The 22,816-nt window shown below is 38.0% G+C and overlaps 1 protein-coding gene across 1 annotated transcript in view; it reads left to right on the top strand.

The window, feature by feature from the left end:
* The window catches only part of WDR70 (WD repeat domain 70), a 298,973-nt gene that overhangs the window by 62,048 nt on the left and 214,109 nt on the right, over window positions 1-22,816 (top strand). The window contains exon 8 of the mRNA XM_049648141.1: window positions 19,241-19,394. Within this exon, the coding sequence (XP_049504098.1) occupies window positions 19,241-19,394 (154 nt within the window). The remainder of the gene's footprint in view (window positions 1-19,240; window positions 19,395-22,816) is intronic.

Below are 22,816 nucleotides of genomic sequence, written 5' to 3'. Positions count from 1 at the left end.
CCTCATCCCTTCACTTAATAAGTTTAGCATCCATTGCTTATTCGTACCTGAATCAGTTATGTCATTGAGGGTTGTAAGTTGGTGATTTTCTAAATTCCTTTATTTCATCTACATTTATTTGTGGACACTCTTCTAAAAGAGTGTCCACAAGTAATTTTTAATTTTTAAAAATTTAAAAAAATTTTAATTTTTAATATTAAAAAAACTTTTAAATATTAATTAATTTTTAAATTTACAAGTTAGTTAGCATATAGTGCAACAATGATTTCAGGAGTAGATTCCAGTGATTCATCCCCTGTGTACCACACCCAGTGCTCATCCCAACAAATGTCTTCCACTTAGCCCATCCCCCCTCCCACAATCCCTCCAGCAACCCTCCGTTTGTTCTCTATATTTGAGTCTTTTACATTTTGTCCCCCTCCCTGTTTTTATATTATCTTTGTTTCCTTTGTGTTCATCTGTTTTGTCTCTTAAATTCTTCATATGAGTGAAGTCATATATTTGTCTTTCTCTGACTAATTTTGCTTAGGGTAAAACCATCCAGTTCCATCCATGTAGCTGCAAATGGCAAGATTTCATTCTTTTTGATTGCTGAGTAATATTCCATTGTATAAAAATACCACATCTATCCATTCATCTGTCCGTGGACATTTGGGCTCTTTCCATACTTTGGCTATTGTCGATAGGCTATAAACATTGGGGTGCATGTGCCCCTTTGAAACAGCACACTTGTATCCCTTGGATAAATACCTAGTAGGGCAGTTGCTGGGTTGTAGGGTAGTTCTATTTTTCACTTTTGAGGAACCTCCATACTGTTTTCCAGAGTGGCTGCACCAGTTTGCATTCCCACTGGCAGTGCAAAAGAGATCCTCTTTCTCCGCATCCTTGCCAACATCTGTTGTTGCCAGAGTTGTTAATGTTAGCCATTCTGACAGGTGTGAGGTGATATCTTATTGTAGTTTTAATTTGTATTTCCCTGTTGATGACTGATGTTGAGCATTTTTTCATGTGTCGGTTGGCCATCTGGATGTCTTTGGAGAAGTGTCTATTCATGTTTTCTGCCATTTCTTCACTGGATTATTTGTTTTTTGGGTGTTGAGTTTGATAATTTCTATATAGATTTTGGATACTAATCCTTTATCTGATATGTCGTTTGCAAATATCTTCTCCAATTCCATTGGTTGCCTTTTAGTTTTGCTGTTTCGTTCACTGTGCAGAAGCCTTTTATTTTGATGAGGTCCCAATAGTTCATTTTTGCTTTTGTTTCCCTTGCCTCTGGAGACGTGTTGAGTAAGAAGTTGCTGTGGCCAAGGTCAAAGAGGTTTTTGCCTGCTTTCTCCTTGAGGATTTTGATGGCTTCCTGTCTTACATTTAGGCTTTTCATCCATTTTGAGTTTATTTTTGTGTATGGTGTCAGAAAGTGGTCCAGGTTCATTCTTCTGCATGTTGCTGTCCAGTTTTCCCAGCACCACTTGCTGAAGAGACTGTCTTTATTCCATTGGATATTCAAAGATTAGTTGGCTATACATTTGTGGGTCCATTTCTGGGTTCTCTATTCTGTTCTGAGTGTCTGTTTTTGTGCCAAAGATCCTTTCCTTATTAACTGATGTTATTTGATCACCCTAAAATATAGTTCCTACTGTAAAGGCAGGATAAATACTTGGTTATTTCTTTAATTACTCATTTTCAGTTCAGGGGTTGGTGGTGATAAATGAGTTGTTGCTGTTATTGGTGGTGATTTTTTTTCTTTTTTCTTTTTCCTTTTTGAGTGTCAGTATTTATGATTTAAAAATTTTCATGTGTTCCAGTCAATTGCAGTCATTATTCTTTTCTGATGCTTAAATTGTCCCAGATTTGGCCGGGGGAGTCCCTGATTGCTATGTAGTTTTACATGTATTCATTAGACTTTAAAAGCTTACTTATTTTCTGGCATAACATGATGCAAGCTTCCTGGTACTTCCTTTCTAAGTCCTAGAGTCAGCATTTCCCTGGGAGACCTTTTTTTTTTTTTTAGTGGGAATGGTATTTAGAGACCAAATCTGAATGTTATACCTGCTCATTAATAGTGGGGTATCATTCCTTTTTGACCTTTTCAGTGGAAAGAGGTGGAAAATACAGGTGTGTGTGTGTGTGTGTGTGTGTGTGTGTGTGTGTTTGTGTCCATGTTTAAGTGACAAGATCATATTGATATTGCCATTTCAAATCTTAGTAAAGTTTAACTTCAGAATATATTTAATTCATAGAAAAGCTGCAAAGATAGTCCACAGTTCAGGTATACCCCTAACTCAATTTCTTCTGTTGTTAATGTCTTACATTACCATGGTACATTTATGACAAGTAAATCAATGTTGGTACATTAATATTAACCAAAACCCAAATTATATTTGGATTTCACTGTTTTTTCCACTAATATGCCTTTCAAAATACACATTACATTTATTCTTCCTATCTCTTCAGTCTTCTCTGGTTTATGATGATTTCTCAGTCTTTCCTTATTTTTCATGACCTTGATAGTTTTGAGGGGTTCTGGTCAGGTATTTTCTAGAGTGTTTCTTGATTTGTTTTTTTATGCTTTTTTTTTTTTTTTTTTTTTTTTTTTTTCCCCATGGTTTAGACTGGAATTATGGGTCTTGGGGATGAATACCTCAGAGGTGAAGCCAGCCACTCTTAGCTCATGCTAGCCACTGTCCATGTCCTCTGGACCCTCGCTGCCTGCTGCCTGCCTCAGGGAGTATCCTGGCCCACCTGCTCCAATTTAAATTTAACATTACAGACTGTTTACCTAATGTCTTTGAATTTTATACTCAAAATCAAAGATAGAACATATTTTTGAGAAAAGACTTACTGGTCAAGACCGGGAGTTGGCAAAATTTTTCTGTAAAGGGCCAGTAAGTATTTTAGGCCTTACGTGCTGCAAATGATATTTGCTAAATTTGTCCGTGTGTTCATGTGTGTCTATATATTATATAACATTAAATTAAATATACATTAGAATTTTAAGTAAAAAAGTGCAGTGCAGTAGAGGTGTTTACTTTTTTGGCATTCAATTTTATTCTCTGTATTTTGTTAGCTAATTGTTCCAGTTTTAGATTCTGACATCTAACATATTAATGATCAAACTGTTGTTGTTGTTGTTGTTTTTTTTTTTTGCCAATTGCAGATGTGATAAATGTGCAGTAAGTTGTTATTCAGTTGATGCTGGTTGAATATGGCAGAGTCAGACTTGGTGTGCCATTAGAAGCCTTTGTTTTTATGTTATCTGTGAGACAACCCTTTAGATTAAATTGCTCATGCCTATGAGAATCTATATACATTGGTTACTCAGCCAAATTTTTCCATACCCTGTGTTACTCATCTACGTTGTTCTTATATTGTCTGCAAAGAAAACTTTAAGGAGTTTGTTGATTGTCTTGAAGGTATAAAAAGCATATTGTACCACTTTTAGACCATCTATTCACCATGGTGAGTAAGTGGCTGCCAAACAGGCATTCACACAAAGACCCCCATAACCATTCAGGATAGGAGGCAGAAGTCCTAAGGCTAGGAGTGAGACTGAGATAAGGTGTTTTGAATTTTGGGCATCTCTGATGAATTTTTTAGTATTCTTTTTTTGTTTTTTTAAATTTTTTTCAATGTTTATTTATTTTTGAGAGAGAGAGAAAGAGAGAGACAGAGTGTGAGTGGGGGAGGGGCAGAGAGAGTGGGAGACAGAGAATACAAAGCAGGCTCCAGGCTCTGAGCTCTCAGCACAGAGCCTGACGCAGGGCTTGAACTTAGGAACTGTGAGATCATGAGCTGAGCCGCAGTCAGATGCTTAGCCCACTGAGCCACCCAGGTGCCCCTTGTTCTTTTTTTTTAATGTTTTATTTTATTTATTTTGAGAGAGAGAGTGAGCAAGAGAGCAAGAGCAGGGGTGGGGTAGGGAGAACTAAAGAGAGAGAATCCTAAACAGGCCCGGCACTGTCAGTGCAGAGTCTGATGCAGGGCTCCATCTCATGAACCGTGAGATCATGATCTGAGCCGAAACCAAGAGTCAGATACTTAACCGACTGAGCTACCCAGGCGCCCCTGAATTTCTTAGTATTCTTGAACTTGGTCTCATTTCCCTGGGACACCTTAAAAATACTTTGAAATAAAATGTTTTCTTGATCTACCAGGATAAAAATAAAATTTTTCAAAATGCTTTTCTTTTTTTGTTATTCAACCTCTCTTTGATGCATCTTCCATTTTGGTAATTTGAAGTATGTTTAATAATTTGTTTTGGACATTCGCCCAGCCAGCAGCAATATTAGATTTGTGGATCTCTAGTTTCTAAAGTGTTTCTTTGTCCCATTTAGTGAAAATCATCAGTACTGCATTTTCTCTAATCCAGTCTGCTCAGCACCTTTTGCTTTCTTTATTTCTTCACAGATTATCAGTAATTATGTATGTAAGCTCAAGAGTTAGAATCCTTGGGCTGACAGATCCTTCAGGTGTATCCTCTATGCAAAAAAATATGGATGAAGTAAAATATTAAGAATTCCATATCTTCTGCCCATTTAAAAATGGATATTCTTTCTTTTCTTTTTAAAACATTTTCTCTTCTTTTGAGAGAGGGACTGCGAGCAGAGGAAGAGCAGATGGGGGAAAGGTGGGGGGGGGGAGAGAGAGAGGGAGAGAGAGAGAAAGAATCTTAAGCAGGCTCCATACCCAGTGAGGAGCCCTACATGGGACTCAGTCTCATGACTCCCAAGATCATGACCTGAGGTGAAATCAAAAGTCAGATGCTTAACTGACTGAGCCACCCAGATCCTCCTAAAACATTTAAATTAATTAATACATTAAGTTATGTTCTTATGAAGAAATTAAAACATTACAGATAAAACTTAAGTCCTTCTTTGATTATCTTTTTAAAAATCTCTTTCCCAGGGTTTCTCACAGTTTTCATTATGGTCCTTATTCTTTAAGGTTTTTTAAATTGTAGTCATCAACAAATATACCCATCAAAAGAGTATATACTATATTTGTTTTCATAAGTGATATCAGATGGTTGTTATTCCATAATTTGTTTTTGTTTTTCAATTCACAATATTGCTTGGAGATTTTTAATATCACTGTCATGCATTTTACTATATTCTTTCTAAGTGCTGTATAGCATATTATGTATAACTTACCAAAGTTCAGAACCATCTGAAGGGCTTGTTAAAATGTTAAATGCTGAAGGGGAAAAAAGTAAGAGAGAGAGAGAGAGAGAGGAACAAATCGAGAAACAGACTTTAACTACAGAGAACAAACTGATGGTTGCCAGAGCAGAGGTGGGTGGAGGGATGGGTTAAATAGGTGATGAGGATTAAGGAGTATATTTGTGATGAGCACTGGGTGTTGTATGGAATTGTTGAATCACACCTGAAACTAATGTTACATGTACGTTAGCTAGCTGGAATTTAAATAAAAACTTAAAAAAATGTTAAATGCACCTTTAGAATTTCTAATTCTTTAAAACTGATGTGGCCTGAGAATAACTGAAATTTGTAGTTTTCTAAACTGTGGTAACTGAAATTCATGCATATCAGAATTATGCAAAGCAAAAATTGCCTGTATTTTTAAAGAATTTAATCCCAGGATAGTTAGTATACAGTGTTACATTAGTCTTAGGTATAAATGAAATATATGATATCATATGTATAATAAAGTGATTCAACAGTTCCATATGTTAGTGCTCATCAAGATAAGTGTGCTATTAATCCCTTTCACCTATTTCACCCATCCCCCCACCCACCTTACTTCTGGTAACCATTTGTTTTCTATAGTTAAAGACTTTTTTGGTTTGTCTCTTTATTTTTCTTTGTTTCTTAAATTCCACATATGAGTGAAATCATGTGGTATTTGTATTTCTCTGACTGGCTTATTTCACTTAGCATTATACTCTCAAGCTCCTTCCATCTTGTTTCAAATGGCAAGATTTCATTCTATTTTTTTATGTTTGAATAATATTCCATTTAGTATATATACCACATCTTTATCCATTCATCTGTCAGTGGACACTTGGGCTGTTTCTGTAGTTTGGCTATTGTAAATAATGCTGCTGATTGCCTGTATTTTTAAAAAACATTCATTATTGAACTATGGTTGACGTACAATGTTGTATTAGTTTCAGATGTACAACATAGAGATTTGATAATTCTATACATCACTCAGTGCTCACTGTGGTGGGTGTAGTCACTGTCATCATGTAATGTTATTGTAACATTATTGACTATATTGCCTGTGCTATACTGTTTTCATCTCTGTGACTTAATTTATTTTATATTTGGATCTGTTCAAATCTTCACCTATTTCACATACCCTCCACCCACTTCCTTTCTGGCAACTGTGAGTTCTCTGTATTTAAGAGTCTGTTTGTTTTGTTTTTTACATTCCACATATAAGTGAAATCATATAGTACTTGTCTTTCTCTGACTGACTTATTTCATTTAGCATAACACCCTCTATGGCTATTCACATTATTGTAAGTAGCACAATTTCAATTTTTAAATGACTGAATAATATTCCATTTTATATATACACACACACAAATACATACATACACATACACACATACACATACATATACAAACATACATACAGACAGACAGACAGACACCACATCTTCTTAATCCATTCATCTATTGTTGGATAGTTGGGTTGCTTCTATATCTTGGCTGTTGTAAATAATGCTGTGAACAAAGGGTTGTATATATCTTCTTGAATTTTGTTTGTGTTTTCTGTTTTGCTTTAAGTAGTGTTTTCGTTTTCTTTGGGTAAATACCCAGTATTTAAATTACTGTATTCTATAGTATTTCAATTTTTAGTTTACTGAGGAACCTCCATACTGGTTTTCCACAGTGGTTGCCACAGTTTATGTTTCCACCAACAAAGCATGAAGGTTCCCTTTTCTCTACAGCCTCTCTAAAACTTGTTATTTTCTTGTGTTTTTTGATGTTAGCCCATTCTGACAGGGGTGAGGTGATAGCTCATTGTGGTCTTGATTTGCATTTCCCTGATGATAAGTGATGTTGAGCATCATTTCTTGTGTCTCTTGGCCATCTGTATGTCTTCTTTGGAAAAATCCTTAATCGGATTGTTTGTTTTTATGGTGTTGAGTTATATAAATTCTTTACATATTTTGGATATTAACCCCTCATTGGATATGTCATTTGTAAATCTCTTCTCTCATTCAGTAGGTTGCCTCTTTGTTTTGTTGGCTGTTTTTTTTGCTATACAAAAGCTTTTTATTTTGGCATAGCCCCAATAGTTTAATTTTCCTTTTGTTTTTCTTTTTTTCTTTTTTTCTTTTCTTAAAGCTCACTTATTTATTTTGAGGGAGTGAGAGTGTGTGCAAGAGGGGGAGGGGCCAAAAGAGAGGGAGAGAGAATCCCAACTAGGGTCCATTCTGTCAGCATGGAGCCTGATGTGGGGCTCAGTCCCATGAACTGTGAGATTGTGACCTGAGCTAAAATCAAGAGTTGGACACTTAACTGACTTAGCCACCCAGGCACCCCTCCTTTTGTTTTTTCTTGCCTGAAGAGACATACTTATAAATATGTTGCTAAGGCAGATATCCAATAGATTGCTCTCTAAATTTTTTTCTAGAAGTTTTATGGTTTCATGTTTCACATTAGGTCTTTAATCTATTTTGAGTTAATTTTGTGTATAGTCTAAGAAAGTGGTCCAGTTTCATGCTTTTGGCTATGGCTGTCCAGTTTTCACAACACCATTTATTGAAAAGACTTTTCACCCATTGTATATTCTTACCTCCTCGGTCGAAGATTAATTGACCATATGATCCTGGGTTTCTTTTTGTGCTGTCTTTGCTGTTTGATTGATCTGTCTCTTTTTTGTGCCAGTACCATACTGTATTGATTACTACAGCTTTGAAATCTTGAAATCTGGGATTATGATACTTCTATCTTGTTCTTCTTTCTCAAGATTGCTTTAAAGGTAGTCTGTTTTTGATATAAAAAAATAAAAAGGAAACTCAATGGGACATATAGAATGAGGTCAAAGGAAATGAATTAACAGATAATAGCAGAAGAAATATAACTGGCCAATGAACACGAAAATGGATACTCAACTTCACTAATGATAAAAGAAGGGAAAATTAAACTGCTAGTAAGGTACTACTTGTCACCTCGAAGACTGGCAAAGGAGGAAAAATCCATATTGTCCAATGTGGGGAGAAGGCAAAGATAGGATATCATTTACTAAACTTGTTCCCCCACAGAATAATTCGGTAATATCAGATGAAAAGTGTGAATTCTGATGCAGGATTTGGAGAAAAAAGCCCTTTACCTATCCACCATTCCCTAGGTACCATGCTCCTTACTCTTCCTGCCTCTACAGTTTCTTTTACAGTCCTTCCCTGAGGGTTCGCCTAAAGCTTACACCTCCCTTCGAAGTCTGCATCAGTCTCTTTACTCTTTCCCCCACTATTCCTGCTGAATCCCTGTCACACCTTCCTGATGCATTTTGACTAAAACCCAAATGTCTTGCCATGGTTTATAATGGTCCTTGTGTTCTGGCCACTGCCTATTTCTTCCCTTTCCCTATTATGCCCTAGCAGAATGGCTGAGAGATTTTGACACTGTATGTACTTTGTTTTCTGTGTAGAATGCTCTTTCCTACTGTTACCTGCTCCGCCCTCACAAACATGTAGCTCCTTATGCTTAGGTCTCCACCCAAACGTTGCTTTTCCAGAGAGGCTCTCTAATATTGGGCCCTCTCATATGTGCTCCCTTAACACCTTTTTATTCAGTGTGAAATCTTGAGGTTGTTCTGCTACTCAAATTAAGACTTGAGTTATTTTTAGCGTCAACATTGTCATAAAGGAAACTATTGGGAATAACCAGAACAAAGCTAGTCATTCTCATCGGTTGGCTATTTTTTTTTTTTTTTTTAGTTTTTTTTTTTAATTTTTTTTTTTTTTTTTTTTTAAATTTTTGAGACAGAGAGAGACAGAGCGTGAGCAGGGGAGGGGCAGAGGGAGAGGGAGACACAGATCTGAAGCAGGCTCCTGGCTCCCAGCTGTCAGCACAGAGCCTGACGCGGGGCTTGAATTTACGGACTATGAGATCATGACACAAGCTGAAGTCAGATGCCCAACCGACTGAGCCACCCAGGGCGCCCCTTGGTTGGCTGTTTTTGATCATGTTTCTCTGATCTTCACAAGACATGAAAACATATTGTTTATATATTTTGGTTCATTGCCTTTGGATTTTTGTTTGTTGGTTTGTTTTGGATTGACTATCCTGTCTTAACATGGAATTTGACTGTGAAATCTAATAAAGTCACGAAGCTATTAATCTATACTTGATTGAGTGATAGAGTAATTTTATCACATTTCTAAATAAGAATATGTGTTTTAATGGAAGGGAAGGGTTATAGATTAACTGTAGTAAAACTGTATATTTATGTATAAATAAATATATATATATAGTATATTAACTTTGTAGTAGTTATATAGTAGATTAACTTTAGTCAAACTTCTTGTCTATCTGTCTCTCTTTCCATATATATATATCTCTCCATATATATATATATATATATATATATATATATATATAGTCCTGGATAGAATTTTTTCTGGCTTTACTTTTGTTTGACAGATAAAGTATTTTATAATATTACTACTACCTTTCTAACCTTTGGTATGTTTAAGCTGGTTAGTGATATATTCTTAATTAATTTTGCATTGGAAATATATTCTTTTTTTTTAAATATAATTTATTGTCAACTTGGCTAACATACAGTGTATACAGTGTGCTCTTGGTTTTGGGGGTAGATTCTCGTGATTCACTGCTTACACACAATACCCAGTGCTCACTCATCCCAACAAGTGCCCTCCTCAATGCCCATCACACATTTCCCCCTCTCTGGAAATCTATTCTTAAATTTAAAGCTAAAATATTGAAGTAGCTGAAGATTTATTTTGGCATGGAATAAATTAGTATTTTCTGATATTCTCATACGGAAAATTTTGATGGTTCTGCTTTCGGTCTCTTGCTTTCTTGCCCTGTTCCCAGCACTAGATAATATATATTGATACCTGGAAGATGGCATGCAAATCTGAAACTGTATTTTCTGTAATTATTATTGAATTTCATTTCCAAGAATATAGTAGTCACATTTGACCTAAGATTTGGGTTTTTGAGTGGGTGTAGAAATCAGAAAAGATGTAAGAACATTTCTCATGGGTATTTTGGTTAGTAGATAATTAAAACCTGCGATAAACTAACAGTAGCTTGACTTGTAATGAATTTGAAATACTCAATGTATTCAATTGGAATGTATTCATTATAGTTGGCTACCAAGATTTTATACCTGTCAGATAATCTTAAAGAGACCTTTGAAATTAAGAAATAATAATAATGGCAACTATTCATTTCATATACTGTGTCAGGGTGTCTTTAAGTATAGTATTTTTAATCCTCACCCTAATCCTGCCTTATTTCTCCTGTTTATTTTTTTTTTAAATAATTTTAAAAAACGTTTATTTTTGAGAGAGAGAGAGAGAGAGAGCACATGTGAGCAGGGGAGGGGCAGAGAGAGGGGGACAGAGAATCTGAAGCAGGCTTGTGCTGACAGTAGGGAGCCCCACATGGGGCTCGAACTCAGGAACTGTGAGATCATGACCTGAGGTGAAGTCAGACGCTCAATGGGCTGAGCCACCCAGGTACCCCTCTCCTGTTTTTTTTTCAGTGGAAGAAACCAGGACTCAGCAAACTGAGTACATGAACTCTGTCTCAGGAGCACCTCTGCATGGTTTGCCAACTAGTTGCATCAATTAGTTTTCCAAAAGATGGGGAGACTGAGCCTAGTGAGGCTGGAGGGCTTGTTCATCATCACATAGCTACTTAGCAGCAGAATGAGGACTTGGATCCCTGGCCTCCTGACTCACATTCCGGTGCACTTTTCACTACATCAGGACACGTTGGCTCCTGAGCCCCAAGTGACAGCCCCAGACAGCTGTGTTTATCTGTCTTGCATGTCCCAGCTTGTTTTGCTAGCCGAGCAAAAACTACTTAAAAGGATCCTCAATCTTCACCTTCCCATTCCCCTCCACTTACACTCTTATACTCCCACTTGCCCCATGAATAACTTCACAGAAAGAATTGTGCAATGTCACTAAGCCTTCCTCTGGTGTCAGAGTTACTCCCTGAGAGAACATTCACTTCCTCATGACTCCAGTTTACTGTCAGATTGGCTTTCCCTCTTTTCTCTTTGATCGGAATCTTAGTTGTTTAGGCAGGAATTTGAGGAGCAGATGTTATACCCCTTGAAGAAGCCCTTTAATTCTCCTTAGTACTGTGTCTAATGACTCTTAATCCTGTCCTTTTAACTCTGTGGCTGGCAGAATTAAGAGCGAAGTGGGACAGGAATGGTGAGCTTGATGCTTAACTTTTCATTTTAATGTTGACAAAGAGAGCACATGGAACAGTGACACAGAGGGAAAACATTAAGTTTGCCTCTACAGCTAAAATGAGGTGAGGTGAATGTTAGTGTGGGATCGTTGAGATTGTCTATTTCCCTCCAAATATAAATAGAGCAATTTCATAGAGCACATAGCCAGAGAAATAGAGCCACTATTTTTACTACCTTATCGTCTTAAATTTTTCTCTGGTTTTTAGATTGTTACTTGTAAAGAGAAATAAAAATGATTCACCAGAGAAAACAAAGTGATCTCACGTAGTACTCGATCTTTCATGGTTAGTGGAGAAAATCAACTTCTCCAAAGTGAGAGTACTGTTAACAAGGATATACCCTATGAACTACTTTGTTTTAGCAGTCTGAACTATCTAATTATGAAAAGTCTGATCTGTTTGTTTATACACATATGTGTGTAAATATATGTGTATAAATACATATATATTATATATATTACACACATATATAATTGTATACATTGGCTGTTTAGCTCAGTTTGTTTATATATGCATTTGTATACATACAAATTTATATACAAATACAAATGTATATATGAACAAACTGGACTAAACAGCCAGTAATTTTTCTCAGTTTCTAACCAATCACTTGAAATTTAGTATATCAATTAGCATCTGATTAGTAGAGAGAAATCACACAGCAATTTGAAAAGGGAAAGCTTATTATAAAGATTACTAACTGTAACAGAGGATTGGAGAAATGAGGGATTGGCTAGAAGTAAAGAGTACTCTAGAGAAGAATAGCAAATAAAAAGAGCATCTATTACCCTAGGGTAGAGATAGAGCATTCAAAGTTGATGCCTCCAGGACTGAGATCTAGACATTTGAGAGGATAAGGCTTTGGTTCATTGAATGATAAAGAAGTTGCTGGAGCGCCTGGGTGGCTCAGTTCGGTTAGGTGACTGACTTCACTCAGGTCATGATCTCCCAGTTCATGAGTTTGAGACCCGCGTCGGGCTCTGTGCCGACAGCTCAGAGCTTGGAGCCTGCTTTGGATTCTGTGTCTCCCTCTCTCTCTGCCCCTCCCCTGCTCATGTTCTGTCTCTCAAATAAATAAACATTAAAAAAAAAAAAAAAGAAAACTTCCTTTAAAAAAAAAAAAGAAAAAGAAGTTGTGACAGAAGAACTTTTCAAAACCTAACTGGACTCACTGCTATAGCTGGGGTTGGGGGGGTGTGCAGGAGGGAAGGGGCTGGGTGTTGCTGACCACCAGGTACTTCAGCAGCCTGGTGGAGACCAGCTGCACAAGCTGCGGGAGCCAGATGCTAGGGAAGCCACCTGAGGTGCTGGAGCCCACCAGGAGCAGCACACTAGACCCAGCAAGGAAAGCCTCTTCCACCTGTGACATCTCTGTAGTACCCTCTACGTCAAAACCTCAAGCCGATGGGCAAAGGGAAAATAGAGGGCCCACATTTATTTTTGCAGAGCAGGCACTGAAGGATGAATTTGGAGCTAAGAGGCAATAAGTGGACAACTGGCACATCTGGTGATGAAATATATAGTTTGATATCGTATTATTATTGGTGCCTCCTTCTGGAGTAAACATTTAAATTTGGGACCCTGCTCAGAATTTTCCTAAGGATTTCATTCCTTCCCAGCATTTTCAGAAGCATGTGATAGGCCAGAGAGGCTTTTCTTTTTAGGAAGGAAGTACTTGGGCAATAGCACCATATTTGCTTTTCTTTTTTTTTTTTTAGTTTTTTTTTTTAACGTTTATTTATTTTTGAGACAGAGAGAGACAGAGCATGAACGGGTGAGGGTCAGAGAGAGAGGGAGACACAGAATCCGAAACAGGCTCCAGGCTCTGAGCGGTCAGCACAGAGCCCGACGCGGGGCTCGAACTCACGGACCACGAGATCATGACCTGAGCTGAAGTCGGACGCTTAACCGACTGAGCCACCCAGGCGCCCCCATATTTGCTTTTCTAAGTTTCTTTCTCATGAGCATCTGGTGTGGGAGCTTCAGTTTCTCCTCTACCTTAATTCACACTGTGAAATTTCTCACACTGTCACACAGTCTAACCTCAGAGCACACTCGGACCTTTGTTTGAATTATCTTTGCATTGGAATTAACTTTGAATCGGTGTATTAAGAATGGCTCTTTTAAGAATAAATATTTAAAAAACTATCAGCTAGAATTTCAGCATTTTAGGAGAAATGGTCAGTATAATTTTTGAGCACCAGTTGCTAGTTAGTGGTAGCTGTACAAAAGAGCAGTTTCATTGGTAAATATCTGATTTGGATTTAGTAACTAGCCAGGAAGAATAATTCCTTTTTTTTTTTTTTTTAAGATTTATTTAAGTCCCCTCTATACCCAATGTGGGGCTCGAACTCATTACCCTGAGATCGAGTTGCATGCTTTTCTGACTGAGCCAGCCAGGCACCCCAGGAAGAATAATTCTTTTGAAGATTAGCCAGACACATTTAAATTTTGATTTTTTTTTGTGTCTATATTCTGTTTCTAAAAGACAAAATTATCAAAAGTTAATAGTTTTTTTTCCTGAAATATCCATTTATTTCTCAGTCTTGAAATTACAGACTTAAAAGTAAATCTAAATAAGACTAAATTGCCTAAATTTTTGTTAAAATTGTCTTATCGTTGAGATTTATTTTATTTTGAGATTGGCCTGTTAGAATAAATCAAAGAATTTGGCTTTTTTTTTTTTTTTTTTTTTTTTTTTGCCAAGAGATTTATATTCATAAAAGAAGTTATGAGGACAGCTTAAAAAAAACCATGTTCAATTTTATTTTTGATAGAGAAATTTTATATTTGGGACTTTACTAAGTTGGTTCTCCAGCAGAATTCTTTGTGGGTTTGTGTATTAATATCTATTTAAAGTGTTTAATTATTTGTTGGCCATTCATATTTATTTGGTGATTTCTTTTTTGAGAGAATGATAACCTGTGATAGCATTCCTTTAAGATTGCTCTGATGTGATCCATCTCTGAAGAATGTTGTAGATGGTTTTTTAGCATGGGGAATAAGAAATTTTTACCTGACGAATTTACTTATTAGTCATTTCTAAATTTGCAACTGGAAATCAGTTACACTGACTTTTTTAGTACTCGTACTATCATCATCCAAATAGACTTTAATAGATTTCGCTAGGGTTTGTGTGTGCGCGTGTGCGTGTGTGTGTGTTTATTTATTTTGAGAGGGAGAGAGAGAGATAGAACAGAGAGAAAGAGGGAGACAGAGAATCCCAAGCATGCTCTGCATCACCAGTGCAGAGCCAGACATGAGACTTGAACCCATGAACTGAGACCATGACCTGAGCTGAAATCAAGAGTTGGATGCCAACTGACTGAACTACCAAGCACCCCAGAATTTCTTTCTTTCTTTCTTTAAAATTTTTACTTATTTTTGAGAGAGAAAGAGTGTGAGTAGGGGAGGGATAGAGAGAGAGGAAGACAGACTCTGAAGCAGGCCCCAGGCTCTGAGCTGTCAGCACAGAGCAGGATGTAGAGCTCAAACCCACGAACTGCAAGATCATGACCTGAGCCGAAGTTGGATGCTTAACCAACTGGGCCCCACAGGTGCCCCCCAGGTTTTCTTTTTTTTAAAGGCCATTTTACTTTGTATTTCATTTTTCATCTGTTCTATGAGCCAATAAGAATCTTCTGTTTTTCTTAAGTTCAGACTGTTTTATATTTATTTCATATTTTAACAGCTGCACTGTTCATATGTAGCTATTTAAATTTAAATTAAATAAAATTAAAAATTAAGTTCCTTAGTTGCACTAGCCATATTTCTAGTGCTTGACAGAAACATGTGGCTAGTGGTTATGACAATGGACAACACAGATGTAGAGCATTTCTACCATTGCAGAAAGTTCTGTTGGGAAGTGTTGGTCTTATGCAGAATGGTGACAGTCTCATACATTGCAGTTGTTGATGTGGCATCTTCCTTTGTCTCTGAAGGTAGATTTTTTTCATTTCATAGTCCCAATGATACACTTGGTATTGTTAGCCTTTTAAATTTTAGTCATTTGGTGCGTATATAGTGGTATCTGTGGTTTTACTTTGAGTTTCCTGATGAAAACATGTTTGGAAAAAAAAGTGTTTTTAAGGTTTTACTTTTGTCTTTGACGTTCAACACTTTTGCTGTGGTGTGCCTGGGTGTGGTTTTTTTGCTACCCTATTGGGGTTTATAGTACTTACTGAATCTCTGGGTTAGTGTCTTATTTTTCCAAAATTTTGACGGTCACCTCTTCACATGTTGCTTCTCTCTCTTTCCATTCTACAAGTCTAATGTGAGGCTTTTCCACCATATCTCATGTTTCCCTTATGTTTTCTCTTGCATTTTCCATTTTTTCTCACCATGCTTCAGTCTAAAAATAATCGTTTAGCCAATAATTCTCACCTGTTAAATCCACCCATTAGTTCTAAATTTCGGTTATTGTAGTTTTCATTCTAAAATGTCTATGTATTTCTTTTTTTGTGATTTTCAAATCTGTGTATATATTATCTATCTTGTCATTTAATTTCTTAATTATAGTTGTTTTAAATTCCATGACTCATAAGTTCAATATCTGGTATTCCCAATTTCTGTGAACTTGGGTAAAAAATTGTTTCTTTTCATTAACCACTAACTGATTTTTATCATTTCCTTTAATTATGAAAGTAGGCAACAAAGCCACAAGTGTACCTACAAATTTCAGTGCTTTCTTACTATATTATCATTACTACAGGTACATTGAAATATGTATTATTTATGCTCATCATTACTTTGAAATTACAGTAGATCTGCCTCTAGGCATAGTGTCTTGATACGTAAGTATGGAGACTCACATATTATGTCACAAATTAAAAAAATATTTTAATATTTATTCCTTTATAGCTGGTTTCCACTATATGCCTAATGTAGTTTTTAAAATTTTTTTTTTTTAACGTTTATTTATTTTTGAGACAGAGAGAGACAGAGCATGAACGGGGGAGGGGCAGAGAGAGAGGGAGACACAGAATCGGAAGCAGGCTCCAGGCTCTGAGCCATCAGCCCAGAGCCCGATGCGGGGCTCGAACTCACGGACCATGAGGTCGTGACCTGAGCTGAAGTCGGACGCTTAACCGACTGAGCCACCCAGGCGCCCCCTTAATGTAGTTTTTTAAAGATGTTTAAAAAACATAGGAAGAAGGAGCCCACAGACTTCAGAGTGCAAAATGGTCCAGGCACAAAAAAATGGTTCTGTATAGTGTAGGTCAGATTGTGTCCTTGCTCCACTCAAAGCACTCTGGTGGGTTTCTTCTGATTTCTCTCAGAGAGAACAAAAGCCAAGGCCCTTTCAGGGACTTATGTGGCCCTGTGTGATCTGCACATCCCCACCTGCTGCATTCTGACCTCTCCAACTCCTGTTTGTTTTGCTCAGTCTGCTCCAGGTTACATTGGGCAAATGCCAGGACACTCTTGCTGCAGGTCATTTCTGATAGAAGTTGCTTCTTCTTAGAACGCTCTTCCTCAAGATATTGTCACAGCCTACTCCCTCACTTCGTAGCCCACTCGGTCACTTACTTCCTGACCACTCTACTTAAAATATTTATTCCCGTCCCCTTGGTACACATTTTCAGTCCTCCCCACTCTGATTTTTCCCATATACTTATTACACAGTTTTTCATATTCCATACTTTCCATTAGCTTAGTACTGATTTTGGGAGTGGGGCTCATCATAGACTTCAGTTACTGAGAGGTTGGACCTTTGGCAATAATAGGTCTGTTTTGGAGAGTTACCATTGGTCCCATGCCTAACTTCTATCCCTTCTTCCACTGCCTATTGCATTAACAGTGGCGTGGATGATGACAAAAGCTACCTAATGTCAACTGAACTGGCCAACTCATTTTGCATTGTTTATTGCCTCTTTGGAAGTTGATGTCCTTTGGGATTAACATGTGATACAAAGAGCTTCGTATTTGGTGTCCACTTTTGTGGGCGTGTCTACATGCATCTTCCCCACGTCTCCTTATCTCCATCTCTTGATCTTTCCTAGGGTTTGTCATCTTCTGGAGACAAACCCTACTTCTGGTTTCTCACCAGTGTACTTGATTTTTTGCTCACCGGATTCAGTTAGCATGATGTCATCTAGATCGTGGACCAACATGAATTTCTTCACGTTGTCCAGATGGTACAGGTCCCTTCTGAGTATGTTAAGACAAAGGGCCAGAAAAGTAACGTAGCCCTGGCTCGAGCATGCACACGTGTGCTGTTGTTGGTCACCTGTGAACGTCAACTGCTTTGGATCCCTTTTCCTAATAGTGGTAGAAAAAGACGCTTTACCAAATCGTTCACTTACCTGACAGGGACAATAACCCTGTCTTTATAGGCTGCCAGAGAGGCCCTTTGGCTTTCACACTATAGTTTTTAATTGGTGATTTAGTCAGTCTCAGCCTTTCATTGTCTTTGTTCATTGTACTGACTACCCAGGTAATAGGAATCCAGTTTTTTTAAAAAAAATTTTTTTTTAATGTTTATTTATTTTTGAGACAGAGAGAGACAGAGCATGAACAGGGGAGGGGCAGAGAGAGAGGGAGACACAGAATCTGAAACAGGCTCCAGGCTCTGAGCTGTCAGCACAGAGCCCGACGCGGGGCTCGAACTCACGGACTGTGAGATCATGACCTGAGCCGAAGTCGGACGCTTAACCTACCAAGCCACCCAGCCGCCCCAATAGGGATCCAGTTCTGCAGTTGTTTCAGTTATTCCTTTTCCCGTACCTCTCAGATGCCTGAAGTAGCCCACCAGCCAGTGTCTCTCCCTTCATGGTGAATTTGTGGCAGTTGCAGTTACACTGTTGCAGCACGGCGGGGACTCTGTGCCACCTGCGACAGGGTCCTCACTGCTAGCCAGTCAGTGATGAATACCTCTCCAGGATCTCATTTTGGAATTGACTTCATAGGGCCGTTTCTGGTGGCAACTTTCTCAGGTCAGGTTCCCCAGAAACATACCTTGAAACTTCGGGATTTGCATGCAGAAGGTTGGTTGAGGAGTGCTCGTGGTGGGATCAGCCCCTGTGAGAGAAGGTGCAAGGGAAGCACGCTTAGGAAGGTGCAGGAATTGTGGCATCATGGAGTGGCAGAAGCAGCCACAGCTGATCCCACAGGGAAACTGAAGCTGGTATAATTCTTCCGACATATCCCAGACTGAAGCAGAGAGCTGGGCCATTTTACTGCACATTGGCATTGAACGTGGGCTACTTTGGAATGGTAACATAGTCTGAAGCTAGAGGAATGAGTAGAGCGGTGAGAATGGAAGGGATGCCATAGTACCAGAGGAATAAAGGAGATGGAACCTTGTTCTAACGCCTTAGCTGTGAAGGGGAAAGAGGGGCGACAATCAGTAGCTGTTCCTGAGGACACTGGAAGGGATGGGATGCAGAATACAGGTATTAGATTTGCCTTGGGCAGGAAGAGGTTTACATCCATCATTGTAATCAAAGAGGCGGAGGAAGAGAGGTGTTCAGATGCAGATAAGTAAGTTTATAACACTAGTGGGAGGAAGTTGAGGCAGTTGTTTGTTTCTTTTGGCAAAGAGCCAGACAAATCAACAGCTGAAAGAGGGGAGAGTTGGTTGGTGAGTAGAGATTTTAACAGATTGCTGTGGTGAGTGGGAGGAGAGCGCTAACAGGATAGCCACTGGTGTTGAGGACCCATTCGAAGTTGATGATCTTGCTTTTGAAGAATTATCAATTTGTGCAGTTGTGCAACTTTCTTCTGGCAGTGCCTAATGTAGTGGAAGTATAAATATTATGCCCAGTGTCTTACACACCTGTTTTCTTTTTTCTTTTACAAAGCCATCAGATCAAGTCATTGCAGTATAGTAACACGGGAGACATGATTCTTGTTGTATCTGGAAGCTCTCAGGCTAAAGTGATTGACAGAGATGGTTTTGAAGTAATGGAATGTATAAAGGGAGACCAGTATATTGTGGACATGGCGAACACCAAGGTAAGCATTAAACAATATTTTAGTGAATTTAATTAATTTGGCACACATTTGTTAACAACTTGTTTGAGTTGCTATAATTCATCCTAAAAATTAGTGTCTTGTTTTAAACACTGTATTGTTTCTCACAATTCTGTGGATTGATCAGGAAGTTCTTATGCTTCATATAGTGTCAGCTGGGGCACTAGGATGGTTTTAAGGTTCAAAATGCATCATTCACATGGTTTATGGTTGGTGCTCTACCCCATGGTATCTATCCTGCTCCCAGCACTCCCCACTTCCCGACTATGTGCATGTGCATGCGTGCGTGCCCCCTCTCTCTCTCTGTCTCTCCCACTTTCTCTTTCCACATGTCTAGTTTGGGCTTTTTTCACAGTGTGTTGGACTTAGTGGGGTTTGACTTCTTGCTTGATGACTGGGTTCCATGAAGGATGGATATGGAAACTTTGGATTTTATAAGGTCTGGCTTCAAATCTTATGTAGCATCATAGTGCCAGTGCAAATTTGAGGAGAGGGGAGATAGATTCTACCATTTGGTGGTTGAATGACAAGATCACATAAAAGATCATGTGGGCGGGGAGATATGGATGTAGCCATCTTTATAAACAACATAGCACAAACTTACTATGTACTAGGGCTTAGGACAAGAATGAAAGAGTCTCATCAACCTTTTAAATAAAGATTTTTAGTGAGATAATATCTTAAAATTACAGTAAATACCAATTAACTATAGCAGCATAAGTCCTATCAAACTTAATGGCTTATTTATAATTGCTGACATATCTTTGGGATGGCTGGGCTTGGCTCCAAGCTCCAGTTAGTGCTAGGTCTGTTCCATGTGTTTCTGTTCCCGCTTGTACTCGCAAACTTCCTGAGGGCATGTTTTTCTCATGGTGATGGCAGAAACACAAGAGGGAAACCCCAAATCTGGAAGCACATTTGAAGTCTTTGCTCATATGTCCACAGGCGTTCCATTGGCCAGAGCAAATCACATGACTGTGGGTAACATCGGTACAGTGGAGAAATATGCTCAGGTCTTTAGTGAGAGGAGCTGCAGTATCACATGCCAAAGCTGGAGGATGCAGGAGGGGTGATGGATTGGGAACAATAATGCAAGTTATCACAGATACATTACAGTGTCAGTGGATATAATTGATGCAGAAGTTTGAGCCTCAATTTTAATTTTGATTTTTACTCTTTCTTTCCCTATCTGTCTTAGTACCTTCTTCTAAAACACTAATCATGGTTTGTAACTAAATCAAAATCTTATATGAGATTTGATTGTCTTAAGAAAATACAGTGGGTCCTGATTGTTTGTTGTTCCTGTATTTGCAAGCTCACCTATTTGCTAAAAATTTTTTGTAACCCCGAAATCAGTACACAGTGCTTTTATGGTCATTTGCAGATGTGCATATGTACAGAGTGGCAAAAAAGAATTTGAAAAAGCTGATGCTCTTTTTTCTTGTTTCAGCTCACGTTGTAATCAAGTATCCTTTCTGTGATCTATGTAGTGTTGCGTTTTTCTTATTTGGGCAATTTTTGTTGGTGATTTTGCTGTTTACAATGGCCCCCAAGTGTAGTGCTGAAGTGCTGTAGCATTGTCTGGTGTTCCTAAGTGTAAGAAGTCCATGATGTGCCCTAGAGAGAATACATATGTTAGATAAGCTTCATTCAGGCACGACTTACAGTGCTGTTGGCTATGAGTTCAATGTTTATGAATCAGAAATATATATTATTATATGGTTGTCCTTAAACAAAAACATAAACAAAGTTATGTATTGATTGCTTGATGAAAATGTGACCAGAGGCTTACAGGAACCCAACCCTGTATTTGATAATTCAGTGTTTACAGAACTTTATAGACCGTAACTACTACAAATAAGGAGATTTGACTGTAATCTACTTTACATGCCCTGGTTGACCTATTGGAATAAATAAATATACTGTGTTTCAAATTGCCTTCTATTGAACCCCAGTGAAGTGCCTCTCAACCCTAATGAGGATCCCAGCCTCATGCATAGTTTTAGTTTTTTTTTTTTTAAGTTTATTTTAATTTTGAAAGAGAGAGACAGTACAAGTAGGGGAGGGGCAGAGAGAGAGGGAGACAGAGAATCCCAAGCAGACTTCGAGCTGCCAGCCCAGAGCCTGACATGGGGCTCGAACACACGAGATCGAGAGATTAGGACTTGAGCTGAAGCCAAGAGTCGGTTTCAGCTTAACGGACTGACCCACCCAGATGCCCCTTGACTAATTGTATTAAGTACCCAGTATATGTTAGATGATTCAAACAATTCAAATATAATTTAAGCATACAATTATATTGCAATGGTGGCTTCAGTAGTTTCTTTTTTTTCATGTATTCCACTAGAATTTCTCATTTGTCTCTCCTTAAAGTCAGTGTCCCTAGGATTCCACCAAAGATGATGTTGTGAGAGTGAGGGTGGTAAGGAAAGAAAGCAGATAGGGATATAGGTCCCTGTCCATATCTTAAACTCAGTTAGTTCTGCTTTTATCTGCTTTATTTGAAACTTTGGGGAATCCAGAACTTTAAAAAACTGGTTTGTGGAAATGAAACCTTAAAAAACTCCTATTTATTCTCTTTTTAGCTTGTATTTACCATAGACAATAGTTCTTAAAGAGTATGAGGAAGAAAAGTTTTTGCCAGTCTCTAAGCTCTTCTTAATTGTTTCAGCCATTCAGGGATTTCTTACATTATAAAAAGACTAAGACTTTGTGGATTTAAGTTTTAGCTGACAAAATTTCAAGAAGAAAGGAATCTGTTTAGTTCTCTTGCTAGCTGTTTCTGCAGTCTCAGACTTATAGTGCATATAATAAGATGATTAAGAAAGTAGGACAAGGATGGATAACAAATCTATGTAGAAACACAAAAAAATTAAAATTAAAATATTAAGTTATCAGAGTTACCTTTTACCTCCTTGGTTAAGTTTATTTGTAAGTGTTTAATTGTTTTTAGTGCTATTGTAAATGGGATTGATTTCTTTATTTCTTTTTCAGGAAGTTCTTTGTTAGTGTATGGAAGCACTGTTGTTTTTTTTCTAATGTTTTATTTATTTTTGAGGGAGAGAGAGACAGAGTATGAGTGGGGGAAGAGCAGAGAGAGAGGGAGACACAGAATCCAAAGCAGGTTCCAGGCTCTGAGCTGTCAGCACAGAGCCTGATGCGGGGCTGGAACTCACAAACTGTGAGATTATGACCTGAGCCGAAGTCAGACGCTTAACTGACTGAGCCACCTCGGCGCCCCGCACTGTTGATTTTTTAAATGTTAATTGTGTGTCCTGCAACTTTACTGAATTCATTGATTAGATCTAAGAATTTTTTTTGTTGAGTCTTTAAGATTTTCTGTATTTAGCAATAGAAATAGAGACCATTTTACCTCTTACTTTCCAATTTTGATATATTTTCTT

The sequence above is a fragment of the Panthera uncia genome (assembly GCF_023721935.1).
Source record: "Panthera uncia isolate 11264 chromosome A1 unlocalized genomic scaffold, Puncia_PCG_1.0 HiC_scaffold_17, whole genome shotgun sequence".
NCBI lineage: Eukaryota > Metazoa > Chordata > Mammalia > Carnivora > Felidae > Panthera > Panthera uncia.
The sequence above is the reverse complement of the archived record's forward strand: the minus strand, read 5'-3'. Positions and strand labels throughout refer to the sequence as shown.